We start from the raw sequence: 19240 nt of genomic DNA, 5'->3' as shown, positions 1-19240 counted from the left end.
CCATGTCTCCCAGGGGCGTACCTGTGCAGCGGGCACCCCATCTTCAGAGCCAGGTCCATGGAGCACACGCAGCCCCATCCTGGGCCTCACACTGGTCCACAGGTCCCAGTGAGCAAGCTGCCCTCGCTGCCCCCACCTCAGCCCTGTCCCCAGCCCTATGTACTGGAAAGGACTCCTGTGTCCTGGCCATGCTGATAAATATGGAAACTCCATCTTTATTGGCTGTATAAACATCTCTGTCTGTACATACATTTCATACATCATAGTGCAGGGACCGAAGGGAGGGCCCACGGGGCAGCCCCAGCAGCACAACAGCTCCCCCCTTTTCCCCAAAGCCCTATCCGCTCTGTGCAAACCAAGGCCAACAGCTTCTGCTCCCGCTCCCTCCCAGGAGAAGTCACTGTATAGAGAGGGGGTCAGAGGTCAAGGGGCTAGGAGACAAGAGGTCTTGGTGGGGGAAGACACGCGTAAGTGCTAGAATCAAACACTGAAGCAAAACGGACAACTGGCACAGGCAGCAAGCAGGGGAGGAACGGGGGAGGAGTCCAGCTACCCTTGGGGACCCTCTGTGAGGGCACTGGAGTCCGGCCCTCTCTACCACAGGAGAGACACGCTCAGCCTGCATCCCAGGGAACTAGACACGAGAGGGCCCCTGGTAGACGAAGGATGGCAAGGGGGAGATGGGAACAAAGGCCTCGGTCTCTGCCCCCCGCCTGCAGCCCCTCTCACACCATTGAACACCCATTTATGTGTGTCCGGCTGGGGGAGTCGGAGACTGAGTCTCTGTGGAACTCTGGTGCCTGAACAGGTGAGGGAGAAAGCGGTTCTCAGGAGAAAGGACAGAGACTCTAGGGACAGCAGTGAGTGAAGGAGAGAGGGCCCCCTGGCCCAGCCAGGGGATGATAGCAGCAACTGATTCACATGATGAGGACAGGGAACGAAAAAGAAGAAATGCAAGAAGAAATACTGTGGGAAATAGGGGAGGGGCTGTCTGCTCCACCCTCTGCAGAGCCTCAGGCCCACACAGCAGCTGAGGCAGGGTGCTCCCTCCTCTCCACCCACATGGGCCAGTGGGGACCGCGGGACGTGGAGCCCCTGACCAAAGCGAGTGGGACCCACCGATATAACACTATATTTGGGTCTGCCCCGTCCAACCAGGGACTAGGGCCCAGGGGCTGATGATAGGGGTGGCACCAGGTCAGAAATATGGGCACAGAAGGGCTGGGCAGGGGCCTAACCTGGTAGGGGCAGAGTGACGATACACCCTTGGGGCCTCAGGTAAAGAAATCCTCAGGGAAGTCAGGAACTGGGCACCTGGTCCTGTAAAGGGGCAGGAGAGAGAGAAGGGGCCGGTGTGTGAGAAAAGTCCCTAGCCACTCAAGGGGTGCAGGTCCACTTTGACTTTCTCGCCACAGCTCAGCATTCCGATGGTGGGGAAGAAGCCCCCAGAGGGTACAACAGCATCCTTCTTCCCGATGATCTTGCCATTCCGAGTAAAGAACACCTGGGGGTGGGGTGGGAAGAAGAATGGAGCAGGCAGCTCCGGCCTCTTCTCTGAGGATGTACCAGCTAGCTACACAGGACTGAACCCCACTCACTCCCAAATCCCAGCATCGCTCGCGGAGAGACTTCGCGTGATGCAAGAAGTGACCACAAGAGGGCGTCCTAAGGCTGGAAACCAAGTCTCAGCAACTCAGGACTCCCAATGCCTCAGAACAGGAACACACCCACAGCAGGGCCAGGCCTTCCCTCTTCCCTACCCTGGCTCCACTTTCTATTCCCAACAATACCAGCCCTTGCCCAGGCCCAAGAACCCTAGTCCAACCCCAAACCCTCCACACTCACCACCACCTTCTTGCCCTCATGCTCCTGCTCTATCTCTTCCCCATCTTCTTCCTCTTCCTCTTCCTCCTCTTCCTCTTCCCCTTCCTGGTGCAGGTACATAACATTCCGGACATTCCGGACGGCTCGGGCAGTCGGGGACAGGATCACTGTGTCACAACTGTCATCACTGTCACCTAGGAAACCAGAAAACCTGAGCTCCTGGAGTACTGCCCCCACCCTCCACCCGACCAGCCTGGTTGGCCCCACCCCACTCACCCTCACTGTCCAGAATGTAGTCCCGCGGGAACATGATCCCACAGCCCATAATGTCTCCTTTGTAACAGCGTGGCCCAAAGGGGTCCCCCACACCACTGCCATGGAAGATCTTCCCATCATCTGTTGGAGGGAGGAGAGAGCATACAGTGAAGGAGGGGCTGACACTCCACACACACTCCCCCAGCAGCCCCTGCTTGAAGTTGACGTTTCCCTACCCATCTCTCTGGCCCAGAGGAAGGGAGAAGACAGGTGAAACATCTAAAGATGTAGAGACAGAAGCGGGAAGAGGGCTCCAGATTAAAAAATAGAAAGAGCCCAGCCGGTGTGGCTTGGGTTGAGCGTTGACCTATGAACCAGGAGGTCATGGTTCAATTCCCGGTCAGGGCACATACCCAAGTTGCGGGCTTGATCCCCAGTAGGTGGTTTGTAATGATTCTCTCTCGTCATTGCTGTTTCTATCTCTCTCCCTCTCCCTTCTTCTCTGAAATCAATAAAAATATATTTAAAAAATAGAGAGACAATGAGGGCCCACTGCAAGAGCTAAGGGGGAGAGCCCTCAGGGAGCTGGTCAGAGGGGAGGGGAGCCAGGGATGGGGGCAGGTGGGACCAGGAATTCCCGGTTTGTTCTTTCTAAAGAAAGCTCCAAAGGAAATCAAGCTGACCAAAAAAAGAAAATGCAGAATCTGCAGGAAGGGCACAGAGGGAGCCAACTCAGAGGCCTGGAATGTCCAGTTTGGGTCCAGATCCCCGCCCTTGCTCTGCTCCCCGGGCTTTTAGGGCTTGGAGGAAAAACACAGATGAGGAGAAAGCAGCTTTGGAAGGAAAGCAGATGACAGCAGGGAAAAGCTCTCCAGCCAGATGCTGGAGGAGAGGCCACTTGTGAGGGGTCAGGAAAATGGATGTCCCTGAGTCTCTACATCTCTCACAACCCCAGCTTCCCCAGGGCAGCCCCTGCTCACCTGCATGATAAGCCACAGACCCTCTGCTCCAGCCAGGGTGCCTGTTCTTGGGATAATCCTGCACAAAAAAGAAGAAAGAAAACCTGTGTACAATGCACAAAAGAGGACAGGAGGGAGCAGCATCTGAACCTTCAGTCTTCTGGAATAGGCTACAAGCCAGACGGCTGCTCACCACCCCTGCAGCCTCGCCCCTTCAAGCACTTGAGGTTGCAGGGGAAGCAGGGAAGGTAAGAAGGATTCTTGGCTTTCCTGGCCTGGGCTGCAAGCTGTCCCCACCCACACCCAGGGCTCAGTGTGTGTGATGCAGTCACAACACTCAGTCCTAGGTCACTTGGGGTCTGTACCCTTACACAGCAGACACACACAACCAGGCTCTGTCTCAGGTTAAGACCTGGCCCCTAGATTTACCAAGACCCCCCAGCCCCATCCCAAAAGCCCCAGAGCTGAGCAGCTCCACAGGCAAAAAGCAGCCCTAGTGCCCACCTTCCGGGCCAGCCCCAAGGCGATGTAGCATTTCTCTCCAGGGTCCACGATCTCCACCTCGAAGTAGTGGCTCCGAGTGCTCAGTGGGTGCCGGGCCTGGGCCAGCCCTACATCAACAATGCTCTTGCCCTTGCCCAAGTACTCCAGCAGCTGCGGGGAAGAGTGGGGGAGGAGGATAAGGAGGCAGGCTGACACCGCCCTGGAAACCTGGTCCCAAGGCCATCTGGGGACCAGTTTCCTGTGTCTGACAAAAACCCTGGCTGAAAGGTAAAAGATCCTAGAGGTACAATGTGGGCCTCAGTGTTCTAGGCAGGCATGGGAGAAGAGAGATGGGGTCAGGGTAGCAAAGAGAGGAGCATGAGCGAGAAGGCTGAGCCCCTTGCAGAATGCTGCACCTGCCTGCCTACTGAGCCTTGTTTTGGGGGAGATAGGGAGAGCAGCACAGCAATCCAGATGGCTGAGTGCTGGGAACCACAGTAGGCTACATCATCACTTCCCTGAATAACCCTGCTGGGAAAGGTACACCCAGGGCCCCTGTACAAGAGAAAAGGCGAAGTGAAGACGAGGCTCTGAGGAGACCTGACCACTTTCATAGAGGGCCTAATGGGGACCGGTAAGGTGCCAACGCCAGGTGTTTGGGGGAGCGGAGAGAAGCTCAGAAGCCAATTCCATCTGGGATGGAACTGAAATAATTTCTCAAGGTTTTTGTTTTATTTGACTTCAAACAGAGCTGTTCATAGCTGGGGTCAGGGAGGTGCCAGAGAACCCAGAAGGACAGCTCTCCTCCTTCACTTAATGCGAGAGAGGGGAGCAGCAGAACAAAGCTAGAAAGGCAAGTTTTCCAGTTCTCAGCCCCTCGTGGCTCTCTCTCTCTATATATATATGTATTTTATTGATTTCAGAGAGGGAGAGAGATAGAAACATCAATGATGAGAGAGAATCATTGATTGGCTGCCTCCTGCACGCCCCCTACTGGGGATCGAGCCCACAACCCTGGGCATGTGCCCTTGACTGGAATCGAACCCTGGGACCCTTCAGTCCCCAGGCTGACGCTCTATCCACTGAACCAAACCAGCTAGGACCCCTCGTGGCTCTTTGAAGCTGGAGCAAAGGTGTGGAGAGGGGACGAGAGGGGAGATGACTGAAGGGCTCTTGGGGCTCTTCAGTCCACAATGGTCCTGCCTGGGCATGATGGGGCGGCAACCCCAATCTGGGATGATTTATTTATCAGTCGCCATGGTAATAACGGAACTATGACTCAACCCCATCCCCTCTTTCCCCCACCTTCAGCCTCACCTGGGATTCCTTAATCCCTTTTTAATTAGCCAAACTGCCCCTTAAGAAGACTTTCTTCTACCTTCCCACCCTGAAGAATACACATTCCCTGGGGGCCTCCTTCACATATTCCTGGACGCCTTGGGACGCTGGCCTCTCGCCCCACCGAAAAGCACCTGCCTGAACAGGAAAGGAATTATGCTCACTCGCACCAACAAGGAAGCCTGTCTTCAGCACCCCCTTCAGAGAGGAAATAAAGGGACTTGGTCCCCTTCTCAGCTCTGGGTTCCCAAAGCCCTGCCACCACAAGCCCATCCTCCCTTCCTCGCCAAAGAGAACTGGAGGCGGGGGTGGGGGCGGGTGTCAGGGTAAAAGCCAGAGATGTACAGACCACCTAAATCCACACCCAGGCCGACTCTTCTCTCCTTCCTGCTACAGGGCCTTACACATCTCGGGTTCCACTCCTAGCCCAGTCTTCTCCAGACATCGAACTGCTTTGTTTCACCAGAGAGGGGTGCCTTGCATCACCTTCTGAACTTCTAGACACTAATTAAGACCCACACTGTTAGATTCTGTTTATGGTCCTCTGCGTGTTCTCTGCTTGGCCTGGGTTCCTGCTCTGCACCTCTCCCCACAGCCGGAAGGGCTGTAGCTTGATGCACACTAAAGAGCTTCCGTCCCACCCAGTCCCAGCTGCCCCCAGACCACCCTCTCCACCCAGCATTGCAGAGCCAAGACGAGGGCTATTAGGCACCTAGAGGAGAACCTTAGTTGCTAGAAGCCTGATGCTGGTCCCTCAATCTGTGCCTCAGATGCCTCTTAGTTTGAAAGAGAATCAATCAGACCGGGGTCCATATCCTAACTCCTATTACTTATTGGCCACTAACCTTGAGCACTTCTCTAAGCCTAAGTTTCTTCATCAGTAAAATCAGGATATTACTATCTGCATCTCTAAGAATAGGTGAGAAGACGAAATTAAGTGTCAAGTGCTTAGCACAGAGCCTGACACCCAGTAGGTGATCAATACACATTTCTGCCTTTCCCTAAATCAGAAGTGGGGGTTACACTGGAACAGGCCAACAGATCAGTGCTCCCTAAACATTAATAGTCACCCCAAAGCTACGGCAGACTGGAAATGCCAATCACAAATTAGGAAATGATCTTTCACCTCAGCCTTTACGTCCAACTGGAACAGTCCCTTAGGCTCTCAGCACCAAGTACTGTTTCCCCAAGACAGATGGACCTTCCCAGATGACTCTGCCCCAACTGACCATCTGTCCTCCTCCCAGTGTTTCTCTTCAGGCAGTGCCCAATCTGCAGGAATGCTCCTCTATATCTTTGGTGGAGGTAGAGGGAACCCTTTCCTTGGGGCTCTCATACCCCCCTGCCTCTTATGTGTCCCTCCAAACACAACCAAAGCCTTGAGAGGCCAAACAGGTGGACTCAATGCCAGAGTGGAGGCTGCAGACCAGAGTGCAGACAGCCTACTGCACTCCCCCCTCTCCTTGTACCAGGAGCACTTCTCAGCCTGTGCTCTCCTGCTGGTATCTGCCCTCCCCTTGCCAGCCAAAGCCCTAATCCCTCTTGACAGGACCAACGAAAGGCTCAGTGCCCTGAGGGCCTAGAGGCAGCTGAAACAGGAACCAAGAACATGTTCCCCACCAGCCAGCTCAGGCCCCAACACGGTCTCCTCCTGAGTTGGGGCCATGAAGGACCCCTGGGAGGGTGAGGCCTCATTCACACCCCTTTGTGTACCAAAGCTGTTGCCCCGTCACTAAGGAGTTGTCAGAGGAGCTCTGACTAGAAAACAAAGACAGAATGAGTCTAATCTTCAAGCTTTACCAACCGACCCCCAATCCTCCACTCATTACCTTTTTGTGCAAGGCCTTGCTTGGGGCATGGGTGAGGTGAGGGACAACAGCCCCATTCCTGAGCAATGCAGCAGCTACACTCCAACACCCTCAGAGTTCCAGAAAGGGGGACTCTTTAGGAGGGTAAGCTGAGGCCACAGGAAGCAGGGGAAGAATTCCACTCAAGAAAGCCAGGTCTTGGCCGGTGTGGCTCAGTTGGTTAGGAATTGTCTGTGCACCAAAAGGTTGCTGGTTTGATTCCCAGTCAGGGTACATGCCCAGGTTCAATCCACAGTAGGGGGCTTGCTAGAGGCAGCTACTTGATGTTTCACTCTTACATCAATGTCTCTCTCTTTCTCTCCCTTCCTCTCTCTCAAAAAAATCAATTAAAAAATATTAAAAAAAAAATAAAGAGCCAGGTCTGACTCTTTATAGACACTCAGATTAAGCAAACATGACTGAAAATTAACACCTGTTGAATCTAAATAGTGGGTATATGAGTGTTCACTGCACTATTTTTCAACTTTTCCGTATGTTTAAAATTTTCCATAACGAATGTTGGAGAGAAAAAAGTCAGAAATTGAATTTACTCTTCTTTATGGGAAGAACCAGTGAGAAGGGAGAAGAAAGGATGATTGAGATTCCAAAACTGGAAAAAAAAAGGCTAGGAATAAAAGAACTCCAAGGCAACCAAATAAACTCACCCAGGAGGGCCTTGGCTGAAGGACAAGAGAATCCCTGGGAAGTAGGAATTGAGGCCCAGGAACTCGAGATTCATTTTAGGAGAAGGGGGCAGGAGGAGGGGAGATGAGTGGCGACAGGAGAGAGGGCTTGGACAGAAGGTAACAACACATATTAGACAGTGGAAAGGCAGTGGGTAAGGGTCAAAGAATGAATATCTGGGCTTAGTTTTGTCACTAATTCACTTTTTTAAAATTTTAAATATATTTTTATTGATTTCAGAGATGAAGGGAGAGAGAGAGAGATAGAAACATCAATGGTGAGAGAGAATCATTGATCAGCTGCCTCCCGCACACCCTACACTGGAGATAGAGCCCACAACCCAGGCATGTGCCCTGACCGGAATCGAACCGTGACCTCCTGGTTCATAGGTTGATGCTCAACCACTGAGCACACTGGCCAGGTATTAATTCACTTTTTGACATTTGAACAAGTCTCTTCACTTCTCTGGGACTGTTTTTTCATCAACAGCATAACATGATATTAGGGAATGTGTGGCTGTCACAATGCCCAGAGGCAGAGATGCTAAGCATCCCGTCCATCAAGGAACTATCTCACCTAAAATGCCCACAGCCTTCGTACTAAGAAACCCTGGACTAGAGGGCACCAAAGCCTGTCCCAAATCTTTATGGTTCTAAAGGGTGCTCTCCGGGGAACATCACCCAGAGCAGGATAAACAAGCTTCCACACAGCAAAGGTCTGAGATCCCAGGTAAGGGCTCCCCACAGAGGGGAATGATAAAACAGGAAAGGCAAAGAGGAGAAAGAGCCATGCTGAACATAGAAATGGGAGGCACAGGCATGGTCCAAATGACCTCCCCTAGGCTCCTCTAGACTGACACAACTCTGATAGCTGGATCAGAAATTCAGTGCATGACCACAAAAGGGAGGGGATCAACCGACAAGTAGATGGGAGGCCCAGAGGATGGAAGAAACTGGGTAAGTCCCCCTTATTAGAAAGATGGGGCGGTTGGCAAGACGACAATAAAGGCACATTTCCTTCAGGAGGCGCATGCCCAATCTGCTCCAGAGGAGCAAGTGTTCAGGGAGTAGTGTGCCCACCCTGCTAGCTGTGAGAAGCTGGAGTGAGGGTCTGAAAAACAGAGCCCAACGTAATGGCGTATGTCTAAGAAAGAAAACAATTCTTCAACGCTTGGCCTGAGGGTGTTGGGGGAAGGGCAGAGAGGAATGAAGGCTATTTATAAATGTCTACAGGATTCTGCATCAATTAGAAAAGATTGCCTGGGAGGAGCCGGGAGCAGAGTGGGGACAGGTCCAGGCAGGGAAAGGATGCCAGGAAAACACTCCTGAGGAGAGGTCAGGGACGAGAGCGGGAACACAGCCCTGGCTCAGTCCCAAGTTCAGCTCTGTAGATGTTGTCAAAATGATGGTGGAAGTGGAAAAGAAAGAGAAAAGGGCCTAGGAGTGGGCATCCGAGGCCTCCTGACTCACAGCACTGCAGTCCTTGGACCCTAGTGTCAGAAGGGGGTGCAGAGTGTCCGAAGCAGCAGGACGACACACTTTCTGCCATTTTCCTTGAGTTTAACTCACCTGGAACTCCAGAAGGGCAGGAGGGGGGCCTTGCTCATAATCCACTCCCACCCCCCCACCCCACCCCCACTGCTTCTGTTTTGCTATCAAAGGCTGATTTGAAAACAGCCTGGGTTGGGGTGAGAAGGCCAGAGGATGGAGAAAGGTTGAACTGGGAGCAAGGGGGCAGCAGAGGGACAATTCGAAGTGGGAGGTCTGAGCAGTCCACTGGAGACCAGGGCCAGACCCCGCCCGACTCAGCATCCATTCACTCCCAACCTAGCATGAGGTACAGAGTATAGATGTGAAGGTGCATACACGTCCCAACAAAATTTAAAATCCAGGAAACGACTAAAGCAGGTGTGATAAGATGTATAAAAAGGCAAGCTGTGCATTGTCAAGGATTCTCACGGACCTTCCTATGCCTCTAGTCTCATCCTCTATAAAATGTAGAGGGAATACAGAAGAGATTGACATTGACGCTTACTCAAAATGAGCTCAAAGAACCTTTCCACAGGAGCAGGACTTGTGACCACACTTGCCCCACAGCAGTGAATGGAAAGCCTGGGGAGCTAAGCTGTGATCAAGCCCAACGGGGGTCCAGGCATCCTGCCTCCCAATCAGCCCCAGCCTCTCAAAGGCAGGTGTGCAGGGCAGCAGGGCTCACCAGGTGCCGAAGGAACCAAAGAAGACAAGGGAGAACTACTACTTGTTCCGAGAGTAAGGCTCTCAAACGAAGGGGATGGGAAGAAAGCGAATCAGTGCTAAGAAGAGAACAGATTAAAAAGAATCATGACAAGACTCCCCCAGGCTATCCTGCCAAAATTCCCATTTTCCAAAACCTTACAAAAGACACTGTCCTTACCCCCAATTCTGAGCAATTCAGACCTGCTTATGTGGCCCACCGGTGTCCTGGCAGCCCTCGCCCACCCCCACGGCCCCTTACTCACAGTTCCACAGACTCTGACATCATGCAGCCGGCCCCATTCGTCCTCATAGCTGTCCACCATCATGACACTGTCATCCTCACGGCCCAGCTCAGCGTTGAGGTGCAGCCGTACCTCCTCACCCAGGGAGTGCATGCCCACCGCCGGGAACAGCCCATCTGGGGACATGGGCATGATGGTGGAGCCCACCTGCAATGGGGGAGGGAGGGAGCTGCCGTCGGGCTCACTTTTGCATAGCTCATCTAATTCTCACAGGCTACTTCTGAGATGATGCAAAAAATAATTATCACATGCGCTGACAGACAGAAAAACAGAGGTGTCGAAGAAAACTTAAAGCTGCTAAGTACTCCTAGCCGAGCAAGGTTTGCACAGAGCTAGAAGGCAAACACAAGGCTTTCAACTTGCTGCCAAATACGCTGGCTATGAGTGCGTGTGCACTGAGGCAGGGAAGTGCTGAGGCCTAGGTGCTGAGGGAGCAGGACTTCTCAGCCTGGGCCTGAGGAAGCACTTTTCCCAGGGTTGGGTATAGAGCTGGTGGCTCTCTCTGCTGTGTGCTCTCATCCCATCTCTTCCCCACTTCTAGTCTCTCTCTGAAGAAGAAAGGGAAGGAGAAGTGAAACAAAGAAAATGAACACAGAAAGGACATATCCTCGAAAGTATTCAAGTCAAAAACCCAAAGAGGAGCTCCAACTTATGTAGCCAGGCCATAATCTTCTCTTCTTTGTTCCTGCTCAAAACCCTCCCCCAATACTGTCCCCCACAATGTCTGCTCATCCTCCATGGCACTAACTGCCCCTCTGCATCTTTCATCTGGGTAATGGCCCAGCTTCACCTGGGCAGGGAAGTGTCTTCTCCTACACCCAGGAGACGTCAGGAGAACCTGAGGCTGGACGGAAGGAGATGAGAATGGAGCAAGCACCAGCCAGCGGACTCTTTCTTATCACTCCCACAAAGTCTTACACAGCTTCAAACTGCTTAAAACCAACTTGGGATTTCCACTTACCCGCTTCCCATTTTTGGTGAAGAAGATCTGAGCAGTCTGTACATCAAAGGACACAGGCTCAATACCGCAGCCAATCCGGTCCCCGGAGTTGCACTTTGACCCAAACTGGCGGCCCTTGGCTCGGCCATTGTACAGCCTGTGGACAGAGCAGCGCAGACACAGGGCCTGAGCTGAGCCTCCCAACTTCTTCCCAGTGCCAATAGCTGAGGCCTCATCTTGCTGCTTCCCAGTCATTCTGTGACAGCATCTACCTATGTCCTAGCACAAGTCCCACCCTTCCTCTAAGTCTACAAACCTCCAAGTGTAGCCATTAGGCCATCTTCCTGTTCTGATCAGAAAAGTCTATGAAAATACCCCAAGATAGGTGAAGGAATGGCAAAAGCCACTCTGAGGTAGTCCTTTATATCTAAGACTAGTGGCCCAGTACACAAAATTCGTGCACATTAAAAGGGAATTAGAGGAAATATTTTAAGATTGCTATTTGCCCTTTCTCTATAATACAAGTGTCAGAGATGAAAGAAAATTAGTAAAATGTATATGAAAATCTCCCTCCTGTCAGAGTCTGGGGCGTGCCGCAGGACCCAGAGTCAAAGTCCCTGCCCACCTGCACATGCTTCGAAAATGCAGGAGACCCAGACCCAGCCAGCCCCACCCCTGTCAAGCCCCTCCGGGCAGGGACGCAGCCTCAGGTCCCCCGGCCTGGCACCGGGTGGGGCAGTCTCAGATCCCCCATCAAGCCCCACCAGGCAGGGAGTGCAGCCTCAGGTTCCCAGGTCCGGAGCCGGGTGGGGGGGCACAGCCTCAGGTCCCCTGTCAAGCCCCCCTGGGTGGGGGGCGCAGCCTCAGGTCCCCCGTCAAGCCCCACTGGGCGGGGGTCGCGGCCTCAGGTCCCCCAGCTCAGCCTCAGGTCCCCTGGCCCCAGCGCGAGGGCTCGAGGGCGCGATGACCATTTGCATATTAGCTCTTTATTATATAGGATTCCCTAACCCCCGAATCCATAGGAAGGTTAGGTTCCGCAGGAGGAAACTCACTTGCCATCATCAGCATGGTAGGCTACAGAGTCAGGCAACCAGCCAGGCTGGTGATCCAAACTGTAGTACTGAGGGACCAGCCCCACAGCAATGGTGCCTCGGACACCACTGTCCACAATAGACACCTGGAGGGAGGAGAGCAGGGCAGTTAGCACAGATGGGAATGGGAACTGCTGCTGGTGTGGGAAGGGAGGCTAGCCATCAAAGGGGACTGCGGCTCAAAGAGACAACAGACATGGGAATCAGAGAAAAAGACAGGGCACTCAGAGGGGGGACTGGGAGAGTGGGGGCCTACTTTACCATGATTACTTAGAAAATAATTTCCAATTAATGGATAGGACTGGACGTAGATGCTGGGCTTGGGTTAATGGATGGGAAAGGACATGGGTCAAAGTGTACTTAGATGAGGGGCAGGAGAGCAGAAGGGACGGCGTGACAGGACTCCAGGGCACCTATCTCTCAGATTAGGCACCATGCTATCCTGTGCCCTTTTCCCAGCCAACAGGCCAACAGGCCAGCTCTGATGGAAAATGAAAAGGCCCAGACTGTGAATCTAGAAAAAAAAAAAAAGGTTCTTGGAGCTTAACGATCTCACCCCCTGCTCTGCCCACCTCAAAATAATTGCTGTCCTTGGTCAAGGGTCGAGAAGCCACATAGCAGCCAACTTCACCGGAGTTTCCATGGTAACTGAAGGAGGAATGAGTGGGAAGTTCCATTAGCAACCTAGCCCAGAAGTTGGGGGAAGGGCCTCATCCCCAGCCCCCACCCTGCGAAGGCCAGCACAGAGGAGAATCCATTAGGCCACACTTTAGGACATCGGCACAGACACACACCATAACAAGATACTTGAGGTCCTCCCGCTGCCTCCAATCAGGGTCCACGCCACCCTGACCAACGCAAGCCTGGTTTCTTCATTTCCAGGGGGAAAAGACAGCAGAGCCTCCCTTAGTTGCCTACTAGGGGTCTCACAACTCTGTCTAACCTCAATCCCTCCTGCTGCAGCTCCGGCCCTTTTCCTCTGGCTCTGTCCTCCGTGGAGCTGGAGAACGGCTGGTCTCTATCCTCTGGACCATAGCCCTTCGTAGATTGGAAGACAGTCATTCAGTCCCCACTCCTCAGCTTTCTTGTTTCCAGGCTAAATAACACTACTTCCTTCCCCTCTTCAGTGACAACTTTGTGAGTTAGGCTCGAAAGGAGTTAGGGAAGGGGTACAAGCCAGAAAAGAGAGAGAGAAAAAAAACACAATCCAAAGGGTTGTAAGGTGGTAAGCAGGATGCATTACACAACTGTCCTTCCCCAAACAGGAACTCCACTGCCTTTGAAATGGTCACTCTTCACCTAAGGCCATGGTCGGCAAACTGCGGCTCGCGAGCCACATGCGGCTCTTTGGCCCCTTGAGTGTGGCTCTTCCACAAAATACCACGCCCTGGGCGAGTCTATTTTGAAGAAGTGGCGTTAGAAGAAGTTTAAGTTTAAAAAATTTGGCGCTCAAAAGAAATTTCAATCATTGTACTGTTGATATTTGGCTCAGTTGACAAATGAGTTTGCCGACCACTGCCCTAAGGCAACGAGACACAGAAAGGAGATCCCTGGCATCCTCTCAACCATCCTCTTCTCCCCACCCACAAGTCTGTTCTCTGCACAAGATGGATGACCTCAATCTTGGGCGCTTGGACAACTCCTGAGACTCCCCAGCAGCCTCCTGTCTCTCACATGACTGCTTCCAATGAGACCAGGAGAGTGACCCAGGGTCACAGGCAGAAGAAAGTGCAGGGGGAAGCAGCACACACTGCTCCACGCAGAAAGGCCTCCACGGTCAACAGCATTCCCCTCCCCGGGCAGTGTAGACAGTCCTCTGCCTCAAAAAAAGCCCTTTTCATCTCTCAGATCTGGCACAAGAAGGAAAATGTGGAAAACTCCCCTAAACTCACCTCAAAGTGTCTCCATCTACAAGAATGTGCTTGAACCTCTCCTGATACCGGAATGCCCGGACCTCCCGAATCTCCCGGATCCGCCGACGCCAATTCAGAAACCGGTAGTGCAGATTGAGGTCATCCATCTTGTTCATGAGAACAAACCTGTGGGTGGGGAGAAAGGGATTGAGAAGGAAGCAGGGCCCTTAGCAAAGCATCTCAGCCTGTTTTACCAGAAATGTGGTGAGGGCGCTGGACTGGAAGCCAGTTGCCCAGATTGACCTCAACGATCTCCGTCCTCATTCTTTCATTCAACAAACATTTTACAGTTCTAGGTGCTACAGACACACTGTGACCGAGATGGAGGGGATTCCTGCTCTAATAGGGCTTCCATTCCAGTGTAAGGAGGCATGCCAGACGATTAGCAGATGTAACCATGTTAGACACTGGAGGAAAAAGCAGAGTGAGGGGATCAAGAACATGGGGTGACCTCTGTCTAAAGAAGGCCTCTCTCTGAGGAGGTGACATTAGAGTTGAGATGAGAAGGAGCCAGGCATTCCAGGCACAGGGGACAGCCAGGACACAGGTCCTGGGGTAGAAGGGAGCTGGCCTGGAAGGGAAATAAAAGGCCAGGGTGGCTGGTGTATAAGAAACAGGAAAGATAACACAAGAGGGGAACGAGAAGGCAGGGGCCGGATCAAGGCCCTAGAGACCACAGTGAGGAGTTTGTATTTTATTCCAAGTGTGATGGGAAACCTGTGGAGGGTTGTAAGCAAGGAAATGATACGAACGTAAGGTTTGTCAGGTCTTAAAGAGCCTTCCGGCTGTTGTGGAAGAACTGACCAAAAGAGGAGTGAGAGTGGTGAACAATGAATGACGTGGTTGTGGCACCAGTTCAGATGAGAGGTGGCATCCACTCAGATGGCAGCAGAGAAGATGGAGAGGAGTAGGATGATCTGGGTGTTTGAACCACCAATGGTGCTGACATATGAATGAATGAATGAATGAATGAATGAATGAATGAATGAATTTTTCCTGGAAGCCAAAAGTGAGAAAAGGGTGAGGTACTTTTCCTGTTCCCCAAACCCTGAGACAGGGGTCCCCTCAGGCCTGACAGTGCTTTGCACACAGTAGGTGCTTAGTAAGGGTAGGCCCAGAAGGGTGAGCACCTGCGGGGCAGCCTCTGACTGTCCTCCCTCGGCCGGGGCTGACCCGAGGTAGTACCGGCGCCCCAGACCTTGGGGCATCTGCTTCCCCAGAGCCCCACAGCCATGGCCCCGGCAAGTGGCGGCAGCACCAGCCCCGCCTCCACCCGCACGGCCCGGTCACTCAGATGAGACCCGAGGGCACCGCGGCCAGCCTGTCAGTGTGACGCCGCCCAGTCTCCCCAAGCCTGGCACGGGGCGAGGGTCCCGACGGGGTAAGCCTCCAGGCAAGAGCGCCAGGCGCCGCCCTTGCCTCCCGCCTCCCGCCTCAGGCCCGGGGGAGACCCGGGATCTCTGGGACCCCGCCCCCGATCCCCGCCTACCGGGGCCGCCGCGTCCTCCTCATCCATAGGCCTCTCAGCTCGCACTCTAGCTCTTCGGCCGCCGCCACCACACACATCCGGGTCCCCGCCCTACCTACTCCCTAAGACCCGCCTTTCACTACTATCCTCGACCAATCCGAAACGACCTAGGACGACAGGCACCTGCAAGAGCCAATAGGAGGGCGCAATCAGGGTCGGGCGCGGCCCGGTGAACCGGGTACCTAGCGCTGGGTGGGGCTGGCAAACCGGGGTGTCGGGGCGTGGGAGGCGGCGACGTGGCGGCGCGCGCGCGGCGCTGGGCGGTCTGGGCGCTGACGGGGCGATAGCAGGGTGGCTCCTGGGCAGGCGGAGAAGGTAGAAGCGCACGGATAAATACTTGCTAGTGTTTCCTGAGCCCTGGTCTGCACAAGATGTGATGCTAAAAGCTTTGCGGGGATTCCTTTTAATATAGTCTATAATCTTAGGAGATGAGTCTTATTACGATCTATTTTTAATTTTTTTTTTTGTAAATGAAGAGCCTGAAGCGGGCCTCCATAGTTCGTGGGCTTAATGTAACTATGCTTTATAGTCTCCTGAGCTCTACTATTACCTGCATTATATTCTTCCGAGCTCCATTTCTTGTAACCTTTTGCTCACTGTGGGACATTCCATTCCAGGAGAGAATTTCGAATGCAAAAAGCACAGTGGCATGAAACTTCGGAATGTCCAAACATTTGGAATGTCAGGAACAAAGGAGTCTGGTGTGATAAGAAAGTGGGGTTGGAGTCATAATGTGAGGAGAAGAAGGATCCAAACATTTATTGAGCACCTTCTAAAGGTGTTATTGCCATTCTGGGGAGGACTTCCTTGATTTCCTCCCATCACCAAATCCCTTTTCCAAATCAGGAGGTTTTTCCCCTCTGTATTTTCATTCTATCTTGTTTGCACCTCATTTATAGCACTTATTACAATCATACTCGTATTGTTAAAGTCACCTCTGTGTGTAGACCTGTCTCTGCTAGCCTGTGAGCTACTTTAGACTCTGGGATTTATCCTGTTCTTATAAATAGATGATCCACAAATGTTGAATGAAACAGAAGCCGTCCTCTCTTACACCATAAACAGTGACCACTGGCATGCTGGAAATAGGTGTTGATGAAAAATTGAGGACCTAGGTTAGAGCCCCAATTCTGTGACGGAAAGATCAAGATCTTGGTGTTCTTTTTTTTTTTTTTAATATATTTTATTGATTTTTTACAGAGAGGAAGAGAGAGGGATAGAGAGTTAGAAATATCGATGAGAGAGAAACATTGACCAGCTGCCTCCTGCACACCCCCCACCGGGGATGTGCCCGCAACCAAAGGTAATGCCCTTGACCGGAATCGAACCTGGGACCATTCAGTCCGCAGACCGACGCTCTATTCACTGAGCCAAACCGGTTTCGGCAATCTTGCTGTTCTTATTAAAATGTATTGAAACATGTCTTCTCTTAGCTCCCTTCCAGCCCCTGAGTTACATAGTTCTGGATAGTTATTCTCCTTAATTTGTCACCAGCTCCTTCTGTTTCCTTCATTTCTTCTCTTCCACCCCTTCTTCCTGAGCTGTGAAAATACTCTAAGTGTCAACTCAGCTCTTCCCAAAGGCAGCTAAAGCGTGACCAGCCAGGCAGCTCCCAGAGTCATGTCCATGTCACAACTGGGTCTCCTGACTCCCTCCAGAAACTAGCTAGCTAGGGCCTGAGACGGAGAGAAATGGCTGGCAGAAGGTGTTTCTGAAGTGTCACTGATGGTTGGTGATTCTACTCGGGATTTCCTCATCTTCAGGTGCCAAATGGGGCTGGCCTTTTTGGTGAATCCTCAATCTGTTGACATTCTCAGAACCTAATTGATCATTTGTGCTTGATATCTAAATATATTTGATTAAACAGCTTTATCGAGGTATAATTGACATATAATAGACCATACATATTTAAGGCATATAATTGGATAACTTTTGTATATACCCATGAAAATATCACCACAATCAAGACAGTGAACATTCCATCACTCCCAAAAGTGTATTCATGCTCCCTTATAATCCCTCCTTTCATCTGCAGGAAACTACTAATCTGCTTTTGTCATTAGTTTAGTTTGCATTTTCTAGAATTTTGTATAAATGGAATCTTATAGTATATGCTCTTGGGGAAGGTCTGGCTTCTTTTATTCAGCATAATTCTTTTGGGATTTATTTATGTTATTGTATATATGAATAGTTCATTCTATTTTATTGCTGAATAGTATGCCATTGTATGAATATACCACAATTTATCATTCATTTATTGATGGACATTTAGTTGTTTCCAGTTTGGGACAATATTACAAACTAGAGGCCCCGTGCATGAATTTGTGCACAGGTGGGGTCCCTCGGCCTGGCCGGTGATCAGGGCGATCAGAGCCATCTCTCCCAGTCCTGATAGGGGCCGGCCAGCTGCAGGGAGGGACCACGGGAGGTTGTAGGCTTGGGCCCTGATCAGAATCGAACTCGCAACATTTTTTTTTTTTTTAATGTACAGGGGAATGCTCCAATCAACCACCCACCAAGGCTTGTTTTTCTTTTTTAAAGTTGGTTTGAGCTATTCCAGATCTGATCCTTTGTATTTCCATATGAAAAATCAGCTTGCCGCCTTGGCAGGAATGGCTCAGTTGTCTGGATCTCATCTGTGCACAGAAAGATGGCCTCTCCAATTCCGGATTCCCAGGCGTATGCTGGGACTGTGGGCTCCATCCTTGGTGGGGGTCGTGCTGGAGGCAGCTGATTGATGCTTCACTGTCACATCAATGTTTCTCTCTCTCTCCTTCTGTCTCTGAAAATGAATTTTTAAAAATCTTTAAAGTAAATAAGTAGAAAGCCTAAATTTGTTTGTCATCACGAGCTTTCACTGTATCTCACTGTGAATTTGTGGCAACACTTTTTAAAAAAATCACCTTGCCAGTTTCTACCAAAAAAAAAAAAAAAAGTTCTCTGGGATTCTCACCCCGCCCCCCCCCCACCCCCCGGGATTTTAATTGGCCAATTTTGGGAGAACTGACATTTTAACAATATGCAGTCTTCAAATCCACAAACATGTTATATCTCTCCATTTATTTGTCTTCTTTAATTTATCTCAGAAATGTTCCATAGTTTTCACTGTGCAGATCCTTTGTCAGATTTATCCCTAAGTATTCCATATTTTTATACAATTTTAAATGTTCTTTTTAATTTTAATGTCCAATTGTTCATTGCTAATATACAGAAATATAATTTGTTGCATACATTAATTTTGCATATATTTGATTTTTTTAATCCTCACCCAAGGATATGTTTTCATTGATTTTAGAGAGTGGGGGGAGAAATGTCGATGTGAGAGAGAAACATGGATCAGTTGCCTCCCATACATGCCCCAAGCAGGGATTGAACCTGCAACCTAGGTATGTGCCCTGACTGGGAATCGAACCCACAACCTTTTGGTGCTAGGGGACGATGCTCCAACCAACTGAGCCACCCAGCCAGGGCTATATTTGATTTTGATGTATGAGATTTAGTTGCTATTTCCCTAAGCTTACTCTGGTTGTCTAGTATTAAATTCTAGACTCTCAGGACAAAATTTTAGGGAGGAAAGAAGAAATATTTATTATAACCAATGTTTTATTACAGGCTATGGGAGGGCACAGCGGGCCTGCCCAGACCTCAAAGTTGCCTTTGGAAAGAGCCCAGTCTTAGGCTTGTTGTATTCTCACAGCTCAAGAAGTTGAAGAAGAGGTCTAGTCTTTGCGTGACTTGCCAGAGATCTTTTATCTATCATTTTATTATTTTCTAACTTCTTTCCTTTTTCAGTCTGTGCTGATTATCATAATACACTTCTTGTGATTATTCCTACCCCACTC

The 19240-nt window shown here is 51.1% G+C and overlaps 1 protein-coding gene across 2 annotated transcripts; it reads right to left on the bottom strand.

Annotated features, from left to right (window-relative positions):
• Nucleotides 1–180: 180 nt before the first annotated feature.
• SPRYD3 (SPRY domain containing 3) lies at nucleotides 181–15436 on the bottom strand. 2 transcript variants are annotated; one of them, XM_008140734.3, is made up of 11 exons: nucleotides 15360–15436; nucleotides 13850–13996; nucleotides 12530–12605; nucleotides 11919–12043; nucleotides 10888–11023; nucleotides 9888–10073; nucleotides 3543–3692; nucleotides 3060–3117; nucleotides 2101–2220; nucleotides 1846–2018; nucleotides 181–1504 (listed from the first exon to the last, which is right to left on the bottom strand). In XM_008140734.3, exons 1-11 carry the CDS (start codon nucleotides 15434–15436, stop codon nucleotides 1370–1372), a joined length of 1383 nt encoding a protein of 460 aa, XP_008138956.1. In that variant the 3' UTR covers nucleotides 181–1369. The 2 variants fall into 2 exon arrangements, with proteins under 2 accessions (XP_008138956.1, XP_054575025.1); XM_054719050.1 differs by having other exon boundaries at nucleotides 181–1320; nucleotides 15360–15435.
• Nucleotides 15437–19240: the final 3804 nt, after the last annotated feature.

The sequence above is a fragment of the Eptesicus fuscus genome, chromosome 7, assembly GCF_027574615.1.
Source record: "Eptesicus fuscus isolate TK198812 chromosome 7, DD_ASM_mEF_20220401, whole genome shotgun sequence".
NCBI lineage: Eukaryota > Metazoa > Chordata > Mammalia > Chiroptera > Vespertilionidae > Eptesicus > Eptesicus fuscus.
This window is presented reverse-complemented; position numbering and strand designations above follow the sequence as displayed.